General features: G+C 34.0%; 1 protein-coding gene and 2 pseudogenes across 2 annotated transcripts; all 3 read right to left on the reverse strand.

Annotated features, from left to right (window-relative positions):
- Positions 1 to 1,703: 1,703 nt before the first annotated feature.
- LOC148767746 (uncharacterized) lies at positions 1,704 to 4,149 on the reverse strand (annotated as a pseudogene).
- Positions 4,150 to 5,905: 1,756 nt separating this feature from the next.
- LOC148767747 (histone-lysine N-methyltransferase, H3 lysine-9 specific SUVH1-like) lies at positions 5,906 to 10,485 on the reverse strand (annotated as a pseudogene).
- Positions 10,486 to 18,931: 8,446 nt separating this feature from the next.
- LOC105959953 (histone-lysine N-methyltransferase, H3 lysine-9 specific SUVH1) lies at positions 18,932 to 21,496 on the reverse strand. Of its 2 annotated transcripts, XM_088824217.1 has the most exons (3): positions 21,412 to 21,496; positions 19,235 to 21,188; positions 18,932 to 19,147 (listed from the first exon to the last, which is right to left on the reverse strand). In XM_088824217.1, exon 2 carries the CDS (start codon positions 21,130 to 21,132, stop codon positions 19,270 to 19,272), a length of 1,863 nt encoding a protein of 620 aa, XP_088680343.1. In that variant the 5' UTR covers positions 21,133 to 21,188; positions 21,412 to 21,496; the 3' UTR covers positions 18,932 to 19,147; positions 19,235 to 19,269. The 2 variants fall into 2 exon arrangements, with proteins under 2 accessions (XP_088680343.1, XP_088680342.1); XM_088824216.1 differs by having other exon boundaries at positions 18,932 to 21,188.
- Between the last annotated feature and the right edge of the window lie 2,551 nt (positions 21,497 to 24,047).

Genomic DNA, 24,047 nt, shown 5'->3' on the forward strand with positions numbered 1-24,047 from the left:
TTCACCGGTCAACGGGTTGGGCCGGTTCGTCAACGGGCCGGTTCCGGGCCCAAAACCGGCCCGTGGCCGTGTCTACTTCAACACCCTTGTGTTTACTCTAATTGATAAAAAAAAGACCTGTGTTATTAATATTAGCAAAAAAATCCCTATTATATAACTTTTTTTTTTATCAAACTGACCCTACAACTTCACCCTTTAGGGGCCTAGGGGGTGGGGTGTGTGGTAAAAAAAATGCAATATAAGATGGTTTTTAATTTGCTAATATCAATCACAAGGGCATATTTTCAACAATTCGATATAATAATTATCCCGAATATCATATCGGAGTTAACAATTTTAGAATTAAAAGCTGTTTTTTTCGTCGAACTAAAAACTAATCCCAATTGTGGGGATAATTACATTTTTGGTCCCCCAAGTTTGTCCGTTTTTCAGTTTTGGTCCCCCATTTACCGCAGTCAACAAAATATACTCTCGTTTTACCACATTTTAACACATTTGGTCATGCCGTTTGGTTGACCGTCTCACTTAACAGTCAACCGTCACGTGCCACGCACGTGACTTCAAATTAGGGCTTAACTCGTGATTTTTCCCCAAAATCAACATTTCTCTCTCTCTCTCCACGCTCTCTCTCTCTCTCTCAAATTGGGGATTTTTACAAAAACCCTAATTTTTGGAAGAAATTCCGATTTCTACAATGCAAACACCAAATCACGAAATTCTCCCTCCCCCACTTGAAAATATGAGTAGTAGATCAACCACATCAAGTCGAAAACAGCAAACTGGCAGTGATTCTGGGGATTGGAGTGCAAGACCATTTCCAATCGAAGCTCATACATGTAAATGTGGAACTGAGCTTCCAATAAACACTTCGTGGACTGATAAAAACCCTGGGCGACGATTTCTTGCATGTGCGAATTACATGGTGACTAAATATCTGAAATTAAGGGGTGCCATTTGTTCCTGTTATGAATTTCATTTTTTTTTTTGTCACAGAAAGTATCACATTGCAATTATTTTGAGTGGGTGGTCCAGAAATGTGTGGAAGGTCAAAACAAATTATTCCCGGACTGTTGAAGAAATTGAACAAATTGGAAGATGACATGAAAGAAGAGAAAGAAAACCAAAGGAAGATGTTGATTCAACTTGAATTATACAAGAAGAAAGTAAAGAAGTTGATGGTTGTGATTCTTGTTTTGTTTTTGTTTATAGCAATGCATATGATTTTGAAGCTCTATTGATGTAATGTTGTCTGATGTTGAAGTTCAATTGATGTAATGTTCCTCTTATATAGACTCTTGTAATGCATATTTTGAATGTAATGGTTAGACTATTGATGTTTTGAATGCAAATGCAACAAGATAGTGATGGTTAATGTGTGCTACTGTGTGATGGTGACCAACAAATGCAGATCAATATAACAACTAAAATTACAAGCATGAAGGATTCCAAATCCCAGAAAAATTTCAATTGAAAAACATTTCAACTGAACAAATCCATAATTCCAAATGAACAACATTCCAAATGAACAACATTCCAATTTAAACAACATTCCAAATGAACATAACAACAGCAAACAAACAAAACAACCAAAAGTAAAGTAACATCATTCCAATGGATGACAAAACAAGCAAAATAAAGTACATGTCCATAAAGTACTCCAAAAGTCATTGCAACAACAATTCAGACACAGGAAAAACATGAAGTTATGTGGTCTTCTTTGATCCATTCTTTAAATGTATTGGCTTTTTGGATGGCCTTGGTGCAGTGAATGGATTTGCAAAACTTGTAGAGCCTTGGATACCAAAAGCAGATTTGAGGTTGGACATTGTGATGAAATTAACTCCTCCCTTGACAATGACAGGAGTGCTTACACTTGAACCTTCATTGATCTGCATCTACATCAACAAAAAGAAAAAAAGGTTCAGTAAACAAACCATTAAGTACATTAAACAATCAAATTACAATATAAACACTTGCATTGATTGTAGAGGTAGTATTTGAAGTTCCTGTCATATTCACTTGCCTTTTTGTTGGCCTTCTTACCTACAACAGTGATATAATAAACTAAAATAAGAATAAACAATGAAGAACATTGAATAAAAAATGAATAAAGTTACATGCATCTTCCTCCGTGGAACTTGTGTTTCTCCTATTTGAGAAACATTCATTGTAGCAGTGCTTTGTTGTGTAACAGGTTCTTACCTAAATTCTTGCCCACCTTGATCAGGTTCTTGCCTAGATTTTTGCACACCTTGATCAACTGCATTTGCTTCTTCACAGTCTTTCTTTTTCCTCCACATTTCCTAGCATTATGCCCTGTTTGCCCACACTTTCTGCACTTATTAATTCTTGGAACCCCTTTTAACTTTGTTCCCCCAACAGAAGGTGGCTCATCTGGCTCTCTTCTTCACAGTTTTTGTGGTCTACCAACTTTTTTCTTTATACATTGGTGGCAACGGAGGCTGCAAAGTGCATTGAGGCCAAAATTCTGGTCCATTTATTGGTGAAATGGAGTTTTCATATGCTCTTTTATATGAGTCAACACTGTAACAGTGATGAACATATTGCTCGGGGTCTTTATGCCTACACCGAATGGCAGAAACGGCATGTTTGCAAGGGGTACCTGTCAAATCCCATCTTCTACAGCTGCAACTCTTTGCTCTTATGTTAACAGTATGCTGACCAGACATTCCCATTATCTGAAAATTCCACTCATCTGATTTCATTGGGATGCACTCACCTGCCTCTTTCATATTCTTTATCAAGACAGTTCTGATCTTGGGACAAATGTTTGTATCCCATTTTAGAGATTTTTCCCTATTCAACACCATTCTAGCCATCAACAGATTTCTTATACATTCAAGCATTGGTATTATTGGTTTCTCTCTTGCATCAAGGATGAAAAAAATAAAGCACTCACACATATTGTTCAACAAGATATCACATTTTGGAAATGGATTGAAATGAGACCTGGTTCAATTCTGAGGAGGCTTCTTCACTAACCAATTGTATGCACCTTCATCTATAGCCCTCAGTTCTTCCATTCTCCTCCTGAACTCTTCAATTCTAGTGGCTTTTGCAGCTGCCCACAGTGCACTCTTAATTGCCATACCCCCAAACCCATCATTCTTCATATTACTGTGTAAGTGCCTTACACATAATCTGTTTTCTGCACCTGGGAATAGAGTTTCAAAAGCAGGGATAAGTCCATTTTGTTTGTCAGACATAAATATCCACTTGTGTTGTTCCTCAAAGCCAATGTCTTCATCTAACAACTGAAGGAACCACATCCAGGTTTCCTTAGTTTCACCCTCAACAATAGCATAACAAATTGGGTATATGTTATTGTTTGGATCCAACCCAATTGCAGCCAATAATTGTCCACCCCTCTACCCTTTCAAAAAACACCCATCCACTCCTATGACAGGTCTACAAGCATTCTTGAACCCCTCTTTGCAAGCTGAAAAGCAAATGTACAATCTTTGAAACCTCAAACCTTCTGTGTCATCTGTCAATTTTAAAACAACAGTGGCATTTGTGTTTGTTCTTTTGAGTTCTTCACAGTAAGATCTTATTTTTTGAAACTTTTCTTCTTCTGAACCTTGAATAGCCTTTAGTGCCTTTTGCTTTGCTCTATAGGCTTGAGATTTGGAGACACTTGCTTTCAAAGTTGTGCACACTTCATTTCTGAACTCATTTATGCCTAACTTAGGATTTTCTTTGAATTTTTTCATGAAAGTTTTACCAATCCAGTTTGACTTGAGGCTGCTATTGTTGTAGTTCCAATAACAGTTGTTATGGTCAGCACATAAGTTTTGATTTGCCAAGTCTTGTCATTTTGCATTGGAGAAACATGTATTGACCATTTGCAACCATCATTCTTACAACAGGCCCTCAGTCTTCTACTGTCATTCTTGTAAAACTTGATCATCATCCCCCTCCTGAGGCAGTGGCTATCTATAGCAAATTTTTCTTCTTTTTTTGAAGAAAAAACCAACGCAAGCTTTAACTCAGGATTTTTATTGTCAGTTTTAGGATTAAACTTGAGGAATTTAACCCTATGTTCATCATCAGAGCCACAGTCACTGCCCATTGAGTCACTATTAACACAATCATCATCACCTTCTTCATTAAGCATCCTAATATACATATCATGTGAGACAAATTCAGAGACCTTATCTTTACCCTTTGATTTAACCCCACCAAACTCAGCATCTGGATCTACATAGGCTTCAAACAACTTGTCATCTTCTTCAAAGTCACAATCACTATCATAAAACTCGTCACCATCTTCCTCACCGTCACTCTCATTGCTTAATTCAGGTTCAACATTGGGTAATTCAGGTAAAACATTGTCAGCTTGCTCATCAGTAATGACTGATGATACAACTTGACTTTGCAAGGTAGGTACCACACTCACAGTTTCTTCTAACCCCAACTGTTCTAAGTATATTTCAACTTCATAGTTAATAGGTTTCATATAAGCAACATCGGTATCAGTTTCCAAGTACCTACCCATATTCAGATTTGCCGCAAATTTGTACCAAAATTTAATTTTTTTTCCTATCCGAATACCCCAACTCCCGTGACATTATCCATATATCAAGCATCCTCATCTCAGCAGGTTTTGAAAAATCAAAAAACTCCTCACTCCCACCACCTATGTACCTCGTTTCTGGACCATGTTTCAGTACCCCCCCATAATACACTTTAACAGTACACCAAGTACTTATCCCAATTCTTTCTGAAAATGTTTTTTTGCCACAAGAAAGGAAAAAAAATAAAAATATATCAGCACATTGTAAATGACAAGAACAGTACATTAGGGTTCAAGTTGAGTTCAAAATACCATAATTTGGCGCAAATCCACCAGGGAATTTGCTTCTTCGCGACATGGCCTTCGAAAAATTCTTCTTTTCTTGTTGTTTCTTCTTCAACCCAGAAATTAATCGCCAACAACAACTTAGGGTTGCGTTGAGTCGGCAGAGTATTTGGGGAATTTGTTTGAGAGAGAGAGAGAGAGCGTGGAGAGAGAGAGAGAGAGAGAGAGATAGAGAGAGAGAGAGAGAGATGTTGATTTTGGGGAAAAATCACGAGTTAAGCCCTAATTTGAAGTCACGTGCGTGGCACGTGACGGTTGACTGTTAAGTGAGACGGTCAACCAAACGGCAGGACCAAATGTGTTAAAATGTGGTAAAACGAGAGTGTATTTTGTTGACTGCGGTAAATGGGGGACCAAAACTAAAAAACGGGCAAACTTGGGGGACCAAAAATGTAATTATCCCCCAATTGTGTTCCAAAGAAAGAAAAGCAATTGAAAATTGGAATGGGTAAAAAAATGTTCCAAATTCGAAATTTCTCGGACCGGAATCGAATGAATTCGAAATTTCATTTCTTTAGTTCCATATAATATATAATACATAATAATATTGGTTTTATATGTATAATTTTTGGAAGAAACCAGAATTTTCGTAACTTCAAATTGGACCGAGACCGGAATCTAATGTGTATCCTAACTTCGTGAAAAAAAAATAGAAAAATCAAAAATAGAATCTAATAGGTACTCCAATCCCATTACCAAAAAAAATGGAAAATTTGAAAACCGGAACATTCAAAATTCGAAATAAAAATATTATTCCCGAATGTGAATCAACGGAATTTGGAAATTTCGTTCCAATTTTAACCCTAATGCATCACACACTATACATCCTTGTAAATAGACGGCAACTTTTCTCAAATTTGTTCTATGCTACACCTCATGAACGTCGCCGGATTACATCCTGTCATACATATTACACGCACATTCACTTGCATTTATATATGTAAATGTATGTATATATGTGTAATTGTATTGATCAAATGTGCATAATTGTCCGGCATATTTTATCACGTGTAGCATCGACTAATCGACAAAGTCCATTTCCTCAATATTAGAAGGTAGATCCATATTGGTCTTAATGCTCTGCTTTTGTGTAACTTCAGGCTTCAACTTCTAACGCACAAAAGAAAAACAACGTGAAAATTATTTTCGCTCGTTAAATTCGTGCGGTAAAAAAGAAAAATACACTAAAAGAGTTACCTGGTACTATCTTCCCTAATAATTTCTCGGCACGATCAATAGAAGTGCCCTCTGCACTTTGTCGATCCACACAGGCACTTCTTCTTTCTTTCGTCTCGTTGTTTCTCATGCTGAACCATCTCATAATCATACGTCAACTCCTGCATGGGAGGGATATGTCTAATAGCAAAAAAGGCAACATGCACATAAGAATCGCTGTTGCTCTCACGTAAAACAGGCCGCCACATCACATTCGGACAACAACTATGGTTCAAGAAACGAGCCACATTCCCATTCTCTTTGGCACTGATAACAAGGGCAAAAGGGTCTTTTCCCAAACCACCGGAACCATCACCACGCACACGAGTAGCGTCGAAAATATAATCGTCATCAATTTCATTCGCGAAACCGTTTTCCGTAAACCCCTCGATAACATCCCCTGCATATTCACATATAAACCCTCCCGCGCGAATCGGATCTAAAGACCTAAGACCCCAACCTTTATCCTTCGTCTTAAATACCTCAAAACGAACCTTTACACCTATTTGCGACATACGATTCCTACAGTTTGGAGGACACGAACAAGTGAATCCACACTCGTGTATCAACCATTTGTTCAGCGGGTTCAGAAGAACCCCAATCGACGAATAAGGGGCAAAACCGTCATTTTTTTTTATTGCAAGGACAGCTGGCATCTCCTGGCTGACACCCCCCCGAGCAACGACATCCCGAATAAGGTTTCGATGTCTGAAAAGGTTTAGCGTATCTAAGGCTATGAACGTACGTACAATGTGCAGGGCCCATTTCGCAGTCAACATCGCGTTCACCGACGAGACTAGCCCGGAGGGCATTTCCGTCTTTTTTCCGAATCGATTCCCACAAGGAGAAACCCTCCGGCTGGCCAGGCACCCTCACAAGCTTATAGTACTTGAAAGCACTGAATCCAGATTTATTTTTTTCAGCCCACAAATATTGAATTTGGTACAAGCCATCGTAAACGTAAATCTTATCATTCGAGCCGTCAGTAGTATCCTTTAAGCCCCTTATAACTCTCACTTCATTGCCTTGGTGGGGGGCTATTTTTAAGACCTAGGTTTCTCTCTCTCTCTCTCTCTCTCTCTCTCTCTCTCTCTCTCTCTCTCTCTCTCTCTCTCTCTCTCTCTCTTGTGATCGAACACTTGCCCATCTTTTCTCTGTACACTGCCCTGCCCCGTGTAAATCAACACGTTTCCATTGTCATTGTCATTGTTATTCTACACGAAATGGACCAACATAAGAAATATTATGCATTTCGTGTTGTGTTACACAAATTGCAGTGCAGTGTTGGTTTTGTGTAACCCAACACGAAATGCATAGAAAATGTTGAAATTCGACAAAAGCGTATTTTTATTCAGTGCACTTGGGGCATCTCCAATAAAGAAAGTAAAACGAGTTTCTAAATTTTATTTTAGAGATTCAGTTAGAGACTCGGGTCTATAAAAAAAAAGTCCATCTCCAGTGAAGAGTTCTATAAAAATAATTTAATGTATTCATTTATAAATTATTTCTTATTATAACTAGTCACTAGATTATAGCTTAGTTTTGTACATTAAATTTTCCATAGTTAGTTTTCATTTGCATTATCTTAATTTTTATATTAATTTACTGTTAGATAACTTTAAGTTAGAGTCTCTGCATGCAATCCCAACTAAAGGAAATATTTAAAAACTTTAAGTATAGTGACTATGATCTCTATTTTAGAGATAATTTAGAACCTCCATTGGTGTTGAGTTTTTTTACCAAAGTTCAAAAAATATGGAGCCTCATGAGTTTTTTGTCAAAAAAAGTGAATAAATAGATTATAAACGATTTAACAACAAGTAAATATTTTAGTGATAAAATCAGGTTCTTAATATTTGATAAATCTTCTACTAAATAATAAATATGCTAACTCTTTTTTTTTTTTTTTTTTTTAATAACTAATAAAGATGCTAAGTTGATGAGTTAAGTAAGGCAAGTTTTATATGCTCACTCACGTGTAAAAATCCGAATTAGTGATTTTCAGTATTATTATATTCAAAGTTCTCAGTTTTCAGTTTATTTCTCTCTCTATTTCCTGACTTCTCTTCTTCATTCTTTTTTTCTATTTCTCTCTCTATTTCCTGACTTCTCTTCTTCATTCTTTTTTTCTTGGCTTATTTCTCTATATATTTCCTGAACTCTCTTCTTCATTCTCTTTTTCTTAGCCGGTAATGAAGATTATGTTAATTAGTAGTTTTCTCCTTGGCCGGTAATGAATAGTAGTTTTTTTATTTCATTTCAAGTGATTGTGGAAGAGAGATGTCCAACATAAAGTTTTCAGTTTATTTCTCTCTCTATTTCCCGAACTCTCTTATTCATTCTCTTTTTTTTTGGCTTATTTCTCTCTGTATTTCCTGAATTCTCTTCTTCGTTCTCTTTTTCTTGGCCGGTAATGAAGATTATGTTAATTAGTAGTTTTTTTTTCATTTCAAGGGATTGTGAAATGAATAGTAGGGTTTTTTTTCATTTCAAGGGATTGTGGAAGATTTCTCTCTCTATTTAAAGATTATGTTAATTAGTTGTTAATTAGTAGTTTTCCTTTTTCATTTCAAGGGTTTGTGGAACGTTTCTGAACTCTCTTCTTCATTCTCTTTTCCTTGGCCGGTGTCCGATGAAATTACGAATGCCTATTCACAGAAAATGATTTTTGATAACAGCTAAAGCATGTTGTGATATTATAAATTTGACAAATGCATTAAATGCATTTTGTTGTAAGTCTCTAGCATACTTAATGCATGTTATATATTTCACAACATTCCGGTTTTGCATGTTATTAACAGAACATACTACAAAACGTTTATGCATGTTGTAGAACATAATTAAATATATAACGAATGTTTCACGATGTCTTGTAGAATAATTAAGCAATAACAAGATACATAAGTACCTTGTCAAATATTGTAATATAAATTTGTAAAATAAAATAAATATAACAAAAATATTTAAGTGTCTTGTAATTTAAGAAAGGCGGGATATGAAAATTTTAGCTAATAAAATAGCATGGGGAGTTTTTTAATAATTAGAACAAACACTGGGGTGACAAATACAATAAAACTGTGATATATATAAAGAATTTATTGCATTCAATACCCTTGTGTTTATTCTAATTGATAAAAAAGACCCGTGTTATTAATATTAGCAAAAAATCCCTATTATATAACTTTTTTTAGCAAACTGACCCCTACAACTTCACCATTTAGGGGGTGTGTGGTAAAAAAAATGCAATATAAGAGGGTTTTTAATTTGCTATTGATCGGCACGATCAAAAGAAGTGCCCTCTGCACTTTGTCGATCCACACAGGCACTTCTTCTTTCTTTCGTCTCGTTGTTTGTCATGCCGAACCATCCCATAATCATACGTCAACTCCCGCATGGGAGAAATATGTCTGATAGCAAAAAAAGCAATGTGTACATACGAATCGTTGTTACTTTCTCGTAAAAAGGGCCGCCACATCACATTTGGACAACAACTATGGTTCAGAAACGAGCCACATTCCCATTCTCTTTGGCACTAATAACAAGGGCAAAAGGGTCTTTTCCCAAACCACCGGAACCACCATCACCACGCACACGAGTAGCGTCGAAAATGTAATCGTCATCAATTTCATTCCCAAAGCCGTTTCCCGTAAATCCCTCAATAACATCCCCTGCATATTCACATATAAACCCTCCTGCAGGAATCGGATCCAAAGACTTAAAACCCCAACCTTTAATCTCTGTCTTAAATACCTCAAAACGAACCTTTACACTTATTTGTGACATACGAATATTCCTACAGTTCGGAGGACACGAGCAAGTGAATCCACACTCGTGTATCAACCATTTGTTCGGCGGATTCAGAAGAACCCCAACCGACGAATAAGGGACAAAACCGTCATTTTTTTTATTGCAAGGACAGCTGGCATCACCTGGCTAACACCCCCGAGCAACGACATCCCGACCAACAAGACTAGCCCGGAGGGCCCTCCGGCTGGCCAGGCACCCTCTTGAACACACTGAATCCAGATTTATTTTTTCAGCCCACAAATCTCGAATTTGGTACAAGCCATGTAAACGTAATTATTATCATTCGAGGCATCAGTAGTATCCTTTAAGCCCCTTGTAACTCTCACTTCATTGCCTTGGTGGAGGCTATTTTCAAGACCTAGGTTTCCTCTCTCTCTCGAGCTTTTGATCGAACACTTGCCCATCTTTTCTCTGTACACCGCCCTGCCCTGTGTAAATCAACACGTCTCCATTGTCATTGTCATTGTTATTCTACACGAAATGCATGTTTGTATTTCGTGTTATTCTACAAGAAATGGACCAACATAAGAAATATCATGCATTCCGTGTTGTGTTACACGAAATGCAGTGCAGTGTTGCATTTTGTTAACCCAACACGAAATGCATAGAAAACGTTGAAATTCGACAAAATCGTATTTCTTTTATCTTATAATTAGAATAGAACCAGAATCAGTTTCGACAATATTGATAATTGCTGTGTTTAAATATTATATTATCAAAAAAAAAATTCACGATTTAAAAAATTCTAGAATTTGTAGGTTGAGAGAATTTGAAAAAAATGCTAAAGAGTTTTTCAATAAATGAATTAAAGCACACTGCGACTGAAATGAAAAAACAATGCACTATGAATAGTAAGCCTCCAAAATATGGGTTCAATATCATTTCTTTTTTAATTTTTTTAAATTGTTTTTTTTTTTCAAATTTATCTATTTATTATTTTTATTGTTTGAAAATTTTCAAAAAATTCCAACCAAATCGAGGGTAACTCATGCACGCTTCCACCCGCCGGTTCGAAATTTAAAATTTGACCATTGCTCTCCACAGTAAAAACAATCATTATCGTTGATTTTTCAAAAAAAATAAAAATAAATAAATAAAATGAAAAATATGAAACTTGGCACTTAATTGCCGGTGGTCTGGTCCCGTTGATGAGGTCTATTTTCCCGGAATTTGCGATTTTTATTCCGTGTACCTGGGGCATCTCCAACGGAGAAAGTAAAACGAGTTTTTAAATTTCATTTTAGAGATTCAGTTAGAGACTGAGGGGATGTTTGGTTTCATTTCCAAAACCAATTTCCAGTTCTATACTATTCATAAAACCGAGATCATGTTTGTTTCACAATTTTATCCAGAAAATCTCATTTTTTCTTATCAAATTTCTATTGAAAATACACTATTCATATTTTTTCCAATTTTCAAACCTACTAAAACCTACTACTAACCTATATATTTTATTCCATCAACTCATTTCTCTCTCCTCATCAATATTCACACTCTCTCTCCACATTAATATCTACACTTTCTTTCCTCTCAATTTCTCTATCTACTACTACTACTACTACTACTAATAACTAGTAATTGTACCCGTGCGATGCACGGGACAACAAATTGCATTGTTTTGATGTTGTAAGAATATAAACAAACGTTTGATGTATCGTATGATCAAAATTCTATTATACTGGAACATTGTTAAGTATACTACACACAAAAAAAAAAGACATAACTTTACTGTTGAATAATTTTCTAAATGAATTGAATCAGCTAATACCAGTAGATTGAAAATTTAAACCAGGAAAAAAATCATCAATTATGTCTTTCATGTTGAGCTTAAAAGTAATTAGATTTAATAACTAAGTTAACATAATCAAAACTAAACTATCGACAACATACCATCGTAAAAGGCCATCTATACATCTTGCATCGGAACTAAGCCCTTCTCCACTGCCTCATTTTAAGGCTGTTTTGCCACTGGAATTAACAATTGGAAAATTAAGAAACAAAAATAAATACAAACAATAAATTAAATATCGCATACAAACAATAAGTCTTGAAGGTCGACTTCCAATAGCTTGTGGCTCCGCCCATTTTTGGTTAATTTTCTCAAATCATCCCTTTTAATAACATGTCCAATAACATATAAAATGAAATAATTGTTATACATAAAATTTGAAAACTTTGGTATAAATTAATGAACACATAATTTAACAAAATGAAATTACCTATAAGCCATGATGGAAAAAGATGTAAACTAATTGCCACACAGTCAATAGGATGAAGAAGAAGATAAGAAACAAAATCTAAACTCGGGTTACCAAAAGAAGAAGCCTTAGGTAGGGAAGAAATAAAATTCAAATGTTGCAGACATTCTGTAAAACGATGTCACAAAATCCGCTAGGGATGAAAATCAGATTTATTTACCCTTTTCTGAATCGAAAATCAGATTATTATAAATAATATATAGGAGAATTTGATGAAAATCGATAATAATATTTAAAATAATATTTAGGAGATAAAAATTTGATAAAAAAAAATCAAAAAATAATATTTAGGAGATAAAAATCTGATAAAAATCGAAAATAAAATTTAAAATAATAGTTAGGAGATAAAAATTTGATAAAAAATCGAAAATAATATTTCAAATAATGTTAATGAGATAAAAGTTGATAAAATATGAAAATAATAATTAGAATAATATTTAGGAGATAAAATATGATTAAAATAATTCCGTAATAACTCCAATTCCACATTCATACCACTCCTCGGTATTATATTGAACCATATAGGTTTCCTTGATTGCTTCAAGCGTATATTGACCAAACTGATGAATTGTATTATAAAGATGTTTAGGTATGTTTCTACATAAATAATCTTTAGCACATATTATAAGATCCTTTCCAATTAATAGTTTGATTAAGTTAGGTGTCTCAGAAAAAAGTTGAAAATTATATTTAAAATTATAGTTAGGAGATATAAATTTGATAAAATTAAAAAAAAATATGATTTATAATAATATTTAGGAGATAAAAATTTGATAAAAATAAAAAATAATATTTAGGAGACAAAAATCTGATAAAAATAAAAAATAATATTTAAAATAATATTTAGGGGATACAAATATGATAAAATTCGAAAATAATATTTAAAATAATATTAAGGAGATAAAAATTTGATAAAAATTGAAAAAAAATTACAAATATGACATTAGGGTTTCTTAGGGTTGCCGTAGCGTTTCTTTCTTTTATAATAATAATAATAATAATAATAATAATAATAATAATAATAATAATAATAATAATAATAATAATAATAATAATAATAATAATAATAATAATAATAATAATAATAATAATAATAATAATAATAATAATAATAATAATAATAATAATAATAATAATAATAATAATAATAATAATAATATATTATTATTATTATTATTATTATTATTATTATTATTATTATTATTATTATTATTATTATTATTATTATTATTATTATTATTATTATTATTATTATTATTATTATTATTATTATTATTATCATTGTTATTATCATTATTATTATTATTATTATTATTATTATTATTATTATTATTATTATTATTATTATTATTATTATTATTATAATTATTATAATTATTATTATTATTATTATTATTATTATTATTATATTTATTATTATTATTATTATCATTATTATTATTATTATTATTATTATTATTATTATTATTATTATTATTATTATTATTATTATTATTATTATTATTATTGTTGTTGTTATTATTATTGTTATTATTATTATTATTATTATTATTATTATTATTATTATTATTATTATTATTATTATTATTATTATTATTATTATTATTATTATTATTATTATTATAATAATAATAATAATAATAATAATAATAATAATAATAATAATAATAATAATAATAATAATAATAATAATAATAATAATAATAATAATAATAATAATAATAATAATAATAATAATCATCATCACTATCATCATCCGCAATCATTATATTCTACTTTTCCACGTACATTCGTAGAGAAAATTCACCACAACCAAACATATTCTCATTTCTACACCTACATCAAACTAAAAATACCTCTTCATCCAAACATATTCTCATTTTCTACACAAAAACCAATAAACTACTTTTTCCATCAGAAATTTTGAAAACTAGAAATTCCCATTGGAAACATAACCAAACATCCCCTGAGTTTCTAAAAAAAAATTCATCTCCAGTGAGTTCTATAAAATTAATTTAATGTATTCGTTTATAAATTATTTTATAATTAGATTATATCTTAATTTTGTATATTAAATTTTCGATAGTTAGTTTTCATTTGCATTATCTTAATTTTTATATTAATTTACGGTTAGACAATTTTAAGCTAGAGTCTCTATATGCAATCTCAAATAAATCTCAAATAAAGGAAAATATTTAGAAACTTTAGGTATAGACTTTATTTTAGAGATAATTTAGAACATCTGTTAGTGTTGAGTTTTTTTTACTAAAGTTTTTAAAATATGGAGCCTCATGAGTTTTGACTCCATTGGAGATAGGGGTGAGCAAAAAAACTGAAAAACCGAACCGAAAAACTAAAAAACCGAGCCGTTTCAAACCGTACCGAATAGCAAACCGCATGTACGGTTTTTTTATTTTTGAAATACCGAATTATTCGGTTCGGTATGGTGGAAAGGTAAATAACCGAACCGAACGGAAACTATAAAAGGACTTCATTTTATATAATAAATGTATTATTTTACCCTATTTTTTATTTTATATCTTTCAATTACTTGTCTCACTCTAAGCATTTGTTCATAAATTGAGACATTGTATTTTATTTATTTAGTAATTAAAAATTTACTTGAGTTCATGGTTTTAATAATGTGGTAGATGAAAGTAGGAAAATCAATAAAGCATAATACATCATCTAAATTACGTTAAGTCCTATGAAATTAAAGATTTTATATTTTCATTGCATTAGTAAGTTGAAATTAATTGTAATTGTATTCTTTTGTTTGTACAACTTGAGTATATAGTTACTCTTGAACTGAAAAAAAAACCAAAACCGAACCGAAAAAAACCGAAACCGAAAAAAAACGAACCGATAAAAAACCGACATACACGGTTTTTAATTTTACAAAAACCGATATATTCGGTTCATATTCGGTTTTAGCCAAAAACCGAACCGAACCGAGCCGAACCGAGCCGTGCACACACCTAATTGGAGATGTCCTTACATAACCTTGATTTCTTTTGTAAAAAAAAACGAATGGGTAGATTATAAAGGATTTAACAATAAGTAAATATTTTAGTGGTAAAATCAAGTCATATAATTCTTAATATTTGATAAATCTTCTACTAAATAATAAATATGCAACTTTTTTTTTCCATTTTATTTTTAATAACTAATAAATATGCTAAATTGATGAGTCGAGTGAGGCGAGTTTTATGTGCTCACTCACATAAATAAAAAAAAAAAAGCTCAATTAGTCATTTCAGCATTACTATGTTCAAACTTCAAACTGCTCAGTTTTCAGTTTCTTTCCCACTCTTCCTTTCTTTCTCTCTCTATTTGTTGAACTCTTCCTTTTTTGTCTCTTTTTATTGAAATCCTTTGTTCCCTCTTTCCTTTTTGTCTCTTTTTCTTGAAACCCTTCACTCGCTCTTTCATTTTCTTGAACATCGTTCAAAGATGGCCGCCGCTGTCTCTTTTTCTTGAAACCCGTCACTCCCTCTTTCCTTTTCTTGAACATCGTTCAAAGATGGCCGCCGCTGTCTCTTTTTCTTGAAACCCTTCACTCCCTCTTTCCTTTTCTTGAACGTCGTTCAAAGATGGCCGCCGCGATGGGGTGGCTAGAGTGGCGGTGACTAAAGTTGGCATGCCGGAGTTGGCAAGAGCTGTAGTGTCGGAGGTTGGTAAAACTGCCAGACTACGGACGAAGTAGAACTTCATAGATTCCATTAAGAACATATGGTTGAAAGTGCAGAAAATTGAAAAAGGTGGTAACCCATCGGAAGGACAATGTCCCCGTTTAAGCCAAGACGGAGAACAGTAGACATTTGGACAATTTATCGTCGGGCCTTGTCGATCTGCATTTGCAGGAATCCTTCGACGCTGAAATCTTCTGAGTTGGAAATAGAATGGTCTAATGAAAGTTGTTTCATAGGTGTTTACGATGGTTTTGGCGGTGGGGCCGCCGCCTATGCCCGTAGGCACCTCCTCCAATATTTGGCCGATAATGAAGATTATGATAATTAGTAGTTTTTTTTTTCATTTAATTTTGTTCAAAGATCATCACATTTTTTTATATTTTCACATAAATTTCAAGGGGCGATAGCTAAGTCAGTCTCTCCCGAAAGTGTTGCGAATGCTAAGTGATGGAAAACGAAAGAATAACTTAAGAAGATAAGAGAGTTTGTAGGAAATTACTTTAGTGCTTGTGCTTGTTGGATTTCTTGGATGCAAATGAGGACCCTACCTCTATTTATACTAGACTACCACCTTAATGGGCGGTGGAGATCTATTTGATCAAACGGTTGGGAGTGGTTCACTAGAACACTCCAAAGAATTCCTACAAAATATCTACAAGGGAGGGTTCTAGAATATTTTCTAGAATCCTCCAAGAATCTCTACTCTTCTATACATTTGGGCCAACTTGGGCCTAACCCTATTTGGACTAAATCTTGGGCTTCTTAACCTCCCAACCCAAGGGGGACTGGCAAGGGGTTGGGCCAAAACTAGCGGACCGTGACACTATGCACACTACAATAGAAATGATTTTTAAAAATGGCTAAAGCATGTTCTGATATTATATATTTGACAAAATGCACTAAATGCATGTTGTTGTAGGTCTAACATACTAAATGCATGTTATATATTTCACATGCGTTTTGCATGTTATTATCAGAACATACTACAAAACGTTTATGCATATTGTAGAATATATTAAATATAAAGAATGTTTCACGGTGTCTTGTAGAATAATTAAGCAATAACAAGATACATAAGTATTTTGTCAAATGTTGTAAAATAAAATAAATATAACAAAAATATTTAAGTGTCTTGTAATTTAAGAAAGCCGGGATATGAAAATTTTAGCTAGGTAATAAAATAGCATGGGGAGTTTTTTAACAATTAGAACACATTGGGTGCCAAATACAATAAATTTGTGATATATATAAAGATTTTTTGCCTTCAACACCCTTGTGTTTACTCTAATTGATAAAAAAAGACCTGTGTTATTAATAGAGTTAACTGCAAAAAATCCCCTAAACTTTGGACGTTTTTGCGCTTTACACCCTGAACGTAAAAAAGTTGCACGGGCATACCTGAACTTCACTTTTCTTAGCACCGGCATCCAAAATGTCTATTTTTGGCCAAAATTGACCGGAATCCAAATCACGTGGGGGTAAATTGGTCATTTCTATTTTACACCCATTTTCTTCCTTTTCTTTTTAATAAATATAAATAAATCTTAAAAAGAAAAAAAAAAAATCTTCTCCCGTCACCATCATCCCCAACCATTCTTCCCGTCGCCACCAGCCCCAACCAAACTGCTCTTCAACCACTTCAGCCCTCACCCGCCGCTGCTTCACCTCCCCCCGCCGCCCTCCGCCGCTTTGCTTCGCAACTCGAAAGCACATCACACCAGAACATCATATTAATCAATCTTTCTCTCTCCCGAAAAAAAACACCAAATTGAGGACTGTATTGTTGATTAAACTTTGATTCCAAAAACTCAAATTCCTCGGCGGAATCAAACTCTGGTTCAAAGAAGAAAAAAAATTGGTCTGGGGCTGAAATTAATGCACCGCCGCCAGAGGTTTCAATGGTGGAAGGTTTATCCCTTGCTACCGTGTCATATTTCCACCAAATTGGGTTCTTCTACCGCTGGAATTCGCCGTCGCCTCCATCCGTTGATTGATTGCGGCAAAGAAAGAGCCACCAGCCGGCGGTCAAATTTTGAGACCGAGCACCAGCGAAAAACCCCAATTTCTTTGCCTTGTGATGGTGAATGGGGAATGGATTGAAATTGGTTCGGTGGTGGTGGTGCGACGGCGGATCAGAGGTTGTGGTGGCCGGTGGGTGGTGTTTGATTTGTAGAGATTATGGTCTTCTGATTTGTGTATGGAGGTGGGTCGAAGACGATGGGTGTGCACTGATGCAGTCTTTTTTTTTTTTCTTTTTTCTTTTTTCTTTCTTTTCATTTTCTTTTTAGTTTTTTCATTTTATTTATATTTATTAAAAAGAAAATGGGAGTAAAAGGAAAAGACTAATTTACCCAACTATATTCACGTGTGAGGCACGTGATTTGAATTCCGGTAAATTTTGGCTGCCGGTGCTAAAAAAAGTGAAGTTCAGGTATGCCCGTGCAACTTTTTTCCGTTCAGGGGTAAAGCGCAAAAACGTCCAAAGTTTAGGGGATTTTTTGCAGTTAACCCTTATTAATATTAGCAAAAAATCCCTATTATATAACTTTTTTTTATCAAACTGACCCCTACAACTTCACCATTTAGGGGGTGTGCGGTAAAAAAAATGCAATATAAGATGGTTTTTAATTTGCTAATATCAATCACAAGGGCATCTTTTCAACAATTCGATATAATAATTTTCCCAAATAGCAGATCGGAGTTAACAATTTTAGAATTAAAAGCTGGTTTTTTTGTCGAACTTAAAAACTAATCCCAATTGTGTTCCAACGAAAGAAAGCAATTGAAAATTGGAATGTGAAAAAAAAAAATGTTCCAAATTCGAAATTTTTCGGACCGGAATCGAATGAATTCGAAATTTCATTTCTTTAGTTCCATATAATATATAATACATAATAATATTGGTTTTATATGTATAATTTTTGGAAGAAACCAGAATTTTCGTAAATTAAAACTGGAACGAGACCGGAATCTAATGTGTATCCTAACTTCGTGAAAAAAAATAGAATCTAATAGGTACTCCAATCCCATTACCAAAAAAAAAATGGAAAATTTGAAAACCGGAACTTTCAGAATTCGAAATGAAAAATATTATTCACCTGTATATAAATGTAAATGTATATATGTGTAATTGTATTGATCAAATGTGCACAATTGTCGGGCATATTTGATCACGTGTAGCATCAACTAATCGACTAAGTTTATTTCCCGAATATTAGAAGGCAGAGATCGATATGGTTAACAATTTTATCGGTCTTAATGCTCTGCTTTTGCGTAACTTCAGGCTTCAACTTCTAATGCACAAAAGAAAAACAACGTGAAAATTAATTTCGCTCGTTAAATTCGTGCGGTAAAAAAGAAAAATACACAAAAAGAGTTACCTGATACTATCTTCCCTAATAATTTCTCGGCACGATCAATAGAAGTGCCCTCTGCACTTTGTCGATCCACACAGGCACTTCTTCTTTCTTTCGTCTCGTTGTTTCTCATGCCGAACCATCTCATAATCATACGTCAACTCCTGCATGGGAGGGATATGTCTAATAGCAAAAAAGGCAACATGCACATAAGAATCGCTGTTGCTCTCACGTAAAACAGGCCGCCACATCACATTCGGACAACAACTATGGTTCAAGAAACGAGCTTCATTCCCATTCTCTTTGGCACTGATAACAAGGGCAAAAGGGTCTTTTCCGGAACCACCGGAACCATCACCACGCACACGAGTAGCGTCGAAAATATAATCGTCATCAATTTCATTCCCGAAACCGTTTTCCGTAAACCCCTGAATAACATCCCCTGCATATTCACATATAAACCCTCCCGCGCGAATCGGATCTAAAGACCTAAGACCCCAACCTTTATTCTTCGTCTTAAATACCTCAAAACGAACCTTCACACCTATCTGCGACATACGATTCCTACAGTTTGGAGGACACGAACAAGTGAATCCACACTCGTGTATCAACCATTTGTTCGGCGGGTTCAGAAGAACCCCAATCGACGAATAAGGGGCAAAACCGTCATTTTTTCGATTGCAAGGACAGCTGGCATCACCTGGCTGACACCCCCCCAAGCAACGACATCCCGAATAAGGTTTCGATGTCTGAAAAGGTTTAGCATATCTAAGGCTACGAACGTACGTGAAATGTGCGGGGCCCATTTCACCGTCAACGTCGTTCACCAAAGAGACAGGCTGGCACTCGCCGACGAGACCAGCCCGGAGGGCATTTCCATCTTTTTTCCGAATCGATTTCCACAAGGAGAAACCCTCCGGCTGACCAGGCACCCTCACAAGCTTATACTTGAAAACACTGAATCCAGATTTAATTTTTTCAGTCCACGAATCTTGAATTTGGTACAAGCCATCGTAAACGTAAATCTTACCGTTCGAGCCATCGGTTTTATCTTTTACGCCCCTTATAACTCTCACTTCATTGCCTCGATGGAAGCTATTTACGAGAGCTAGGTTTCCTCCCTCGAGCTTTTGATCGAACACTTGACCGTCCCTTCTTTGCACACCGCCCTGCCCCGTGTAAATCAACACATCTTCATTGTCGTTATCGTTGTCATCGTACCCTCCGGAAGAGACTATACTCACTGCCAAAGATTCTTCGTTCACTGCCGTAGTGTAATCTATACCTCCCATAGTGTGAGCGTGCAGTCCGACAATACACAGCTCCATTCGAAAGAAGAATATATCCCCAACTTCAACCCCCGGAATATTCCCGATTCTCTTTGTGCTATTCGCTCGGACTCCTTTGGAAATTAAAGCAGCACCGGCTTTCAAGTCGGGGCGTCTGAGTGACAAGTGCTTCGATTCTTCGAGTTGGGTGAGATGTCGGCGAATCGAATCGTACACAAAGAGTACGGTTGCGACTATACCCCTGTCGTTGTTGCGCCTTTTGAATTCTTCGAAATCGTGAAGGTTGAACGGTTTCAAGAAGGTGTTAATAACCGCATCGACACCAAAATCATCTTCGACATTCTCGGGTTTTTCCCTAGGTGGACGACCCCTACGCTTGCCCGAATTACTAACGGCATCCTTAAGGGGGCCGTTGCCCCCATTGGGTTGGGGTGTTTGGGCAATAACTGTGGATTTTTGAGTCGTGTTTGGAGCTAGAAAGGGGTAAAACGGTCCGACTTCGGGTGGAAACGGTGGTGAATTTGGGAAAATTGGGACAATAAATTTCAATGGCTTCACATCCAAAACCCTAGATTTATCAATTGAATCAAAAGGAGTATTTGAATTTGAATTGAAACCCAAACCTTGCTCCATTGAACTGTACAGAAATTATCAGCAGATCCCTAAATCTTGGTTGAGCCCTAAAAACCCTAATTGAAAAAAATTGATTGGAAAACCGAAGTAAATTTGAAATAAACACACATGCAACGCTACAAAAAGGTAGGAACTAAGAACCCGTTAATGAAATTGATGAAAAATATTTATAAATTAATAAATTAAAAAAACAAAAAAAAAAAAACAAATCTTCAGCATATTGCAGTATGGCAAAACTTCAAGAATAAGAAACAAACAGAATTTCAGGTGTAAAAGTACCTCCTAGATTGATGGAGGCTTTCCTATGAGTTTGCGACAATGGTGTTTCGAAAGTACAACGTACGAGGTTGTCAATTTTTTTTTTTTTATGTTTTTTTTTTTACATTATTTCAATATTTAATATAGTGTCTCCTAATCTCCTTTGACATTATTTAATAGTATGGTTTATGAATTATGACTAATAATATCCGAATTTAAATAGTATGATTTTTTTTTTCGTTTCTTCTCTGAAAGTGTTAATTCCGATTCGATGCGTCCGATCTTGCATTACACTTGTGATATCAATGTTAATTTGTATATTACTATTTTACTCGACCAACAACCCTCGAGACTTGATCGAGTAAAATACAAATTAACATTGATATCACGAGTGGAATGCAAGATCGGACGCATCGAGTCGGAATTAACACTTTCGAAAAAGAAACGAAAAAAAATCTGAAAGTGAATAACTAATTTCGATTATGTCCAAAAAAATTGGAAATCGGAAATTGAAGTTGAAAAAACTTGTTCCAAAATCAAAGTTTAGGGATGATCAGAATTTTCGTTTTCTTATTCGCCTACAATATAAAATGCATAGTAAAATTTATATTATTAAGTGTAATTTTTCGAAGGCGGCGGTTATATGCAAGTCCATTTTTTTTATTAGTTCAAGACCTCCAATATAAAAATACTAATTTACCCTTAATGAAATTTAAAATCAAATAAAAAATACAAAACATTAAAAAATAAAATCATTTTCTTTGTGCAAGACCAAATAAAATACATAAATCCAGAAACCCCTCTTCCTTATTTCACGAAAAAATCTCCTCCTCCTTCTTTTCCTTATTCTTCACAAACCCACCAAGAAATCTTACACACCAAAATTATCAAATGCATACCAAACATTCACGATGGAACCAGGAACAATGATATGGTAGTTTACGAGGGTGGAGAACACAATGAAATATGTTTTAACCGTTTATTTTTACTTTTGGGTCGTTTTTTTTTTTGTTGGAAAAAAAATTCGACGATACCAAAAATCGGTCTGCAAATACCGATTTTTGATACTAAAGTCGGTAACCACATTCCGATTATTTTAATAAAAATCAGTACTTAAAAACCGATTTTTGTAATAAAAATCGGCATGACAACACCGATTTGTTTTTGTATTATCGGTATTGTCATGCCGACTTGTACTACAAAAATCGGTTTTTAAGTACCGATTTATTATCTGTGTTTTTTTAAGACCGTTTTCTCATACTTTCGTGGAACAACCTAGGGGATTGATAGAGGACTATTCAAATGAATTATCTAACGAATAAATATTTGAGACACGGAAAGCTCTACTCGGTTGGGTTAAAGGAGTTGGTAGACGCCACCGAATGGTGATAAACATTTTCGTTTCAAATATTTAAAAAATATATATTAACCAAATATATAATGTATTATTTAAAAAAATCCGAAAAATGTCGGTATCCGAAAACTTTGTACTCAATAATCGACATTAGAACGCCGATTTTGACTTGTAAAGTCGACGTTGTGTCGCCGATTTGGTTAACAAAAATCGGCATTATGACGCCGATTTTCGTGTACAAAATCGGTCTGGGTAAACCGATTTGGGAAACCAACGAAAAAAAAAACCAATTTCAATCTCAATTTTTTTTCCAAAATCGGCCAAATCATTGCAACCCAACAAGAAATAAGCATAGATTAATGTTCATTCATACATATTTATCAAGAATCGATGTTCGATTAATGTTTTCGAATTTACAAATAAAAATTTAGTAAAAAGGACATCGATGCTCGATTAATGTTTTCGAATTTACAAACAAAAGTTTAGTAAAAAGGACTCGTCAGTCGGCGTCGCGGCGGTCGTGATATTATTATTTTTTTTTTATGACTTTTGGTCTTGAAAAAATAAAAAATAGGATTTGTTTTGTATTTGAGTATTATTTGTGGATAAGGGTATATTTGTCATCTCTGATCTTTGATGAAATAAAATTAGATAAATTTACGAGTTTGAACTAATAAACTCATTTATGTGGTTTTGAAGTAATAAAAAAATGGGCTTGCATATAACCGCCGCCTTTTTCGAACCATTTGAAATTCTTGGAACAACCATTCTTGGAATTGAAATTTGAAATAGAAAATTTTGATTTAGAATAGAAAATATTTGGATCAAAATCGCCGGATTCCGAAATTTAAAATTTTAGAACAACACCAACACTAGCACAATTCTTTTCTATTGAGACTTTAAGCGTGTGTTTGGCCAAACTTATAGGCTGTCAAAAAAACTTATAAGATATTTAAGAGCGTATAAGCTCTTCTAAAGTATTCGGTAATTGTTTCTTTAAAAAATATTAAAATTTCAAAAAGTAAGCTACTCGCTAGGAAATAAAATATTTTTTAAAAATACGTTTAGTCCACCTTTTTTATTTAAGATCTTATAATAAGTAAAAAATAGTTTATAAGCTCATTATCGAAACACTTTAAAAATTATTAAAAATAAGACATAACAACTTATCAGCTCTTAAAACATTTTAATTAAATGTAGGAGCTTATAAGATGTTAAAAATAAGTTTAGCCAAACGAGACATAAATTTTCTGAATTTTTATAATTATTTTTCTTGCAGCAGAAGAGTTCTATGTATGTACAT

Source organism: Erythranthe guttata, chromosome 10, assembly GCF_056151865.1.
Source record: "Erythranthe guttata isolate IM_541 chromosome 10, IM_541, whole genome shotgun sequence".
NCBI lineage: Eukaryota > Viridiplantae > Streptophyta > Magnoliopsida > Lamiales > Phrymaceae > Erythranthe > Erythranthe guttata.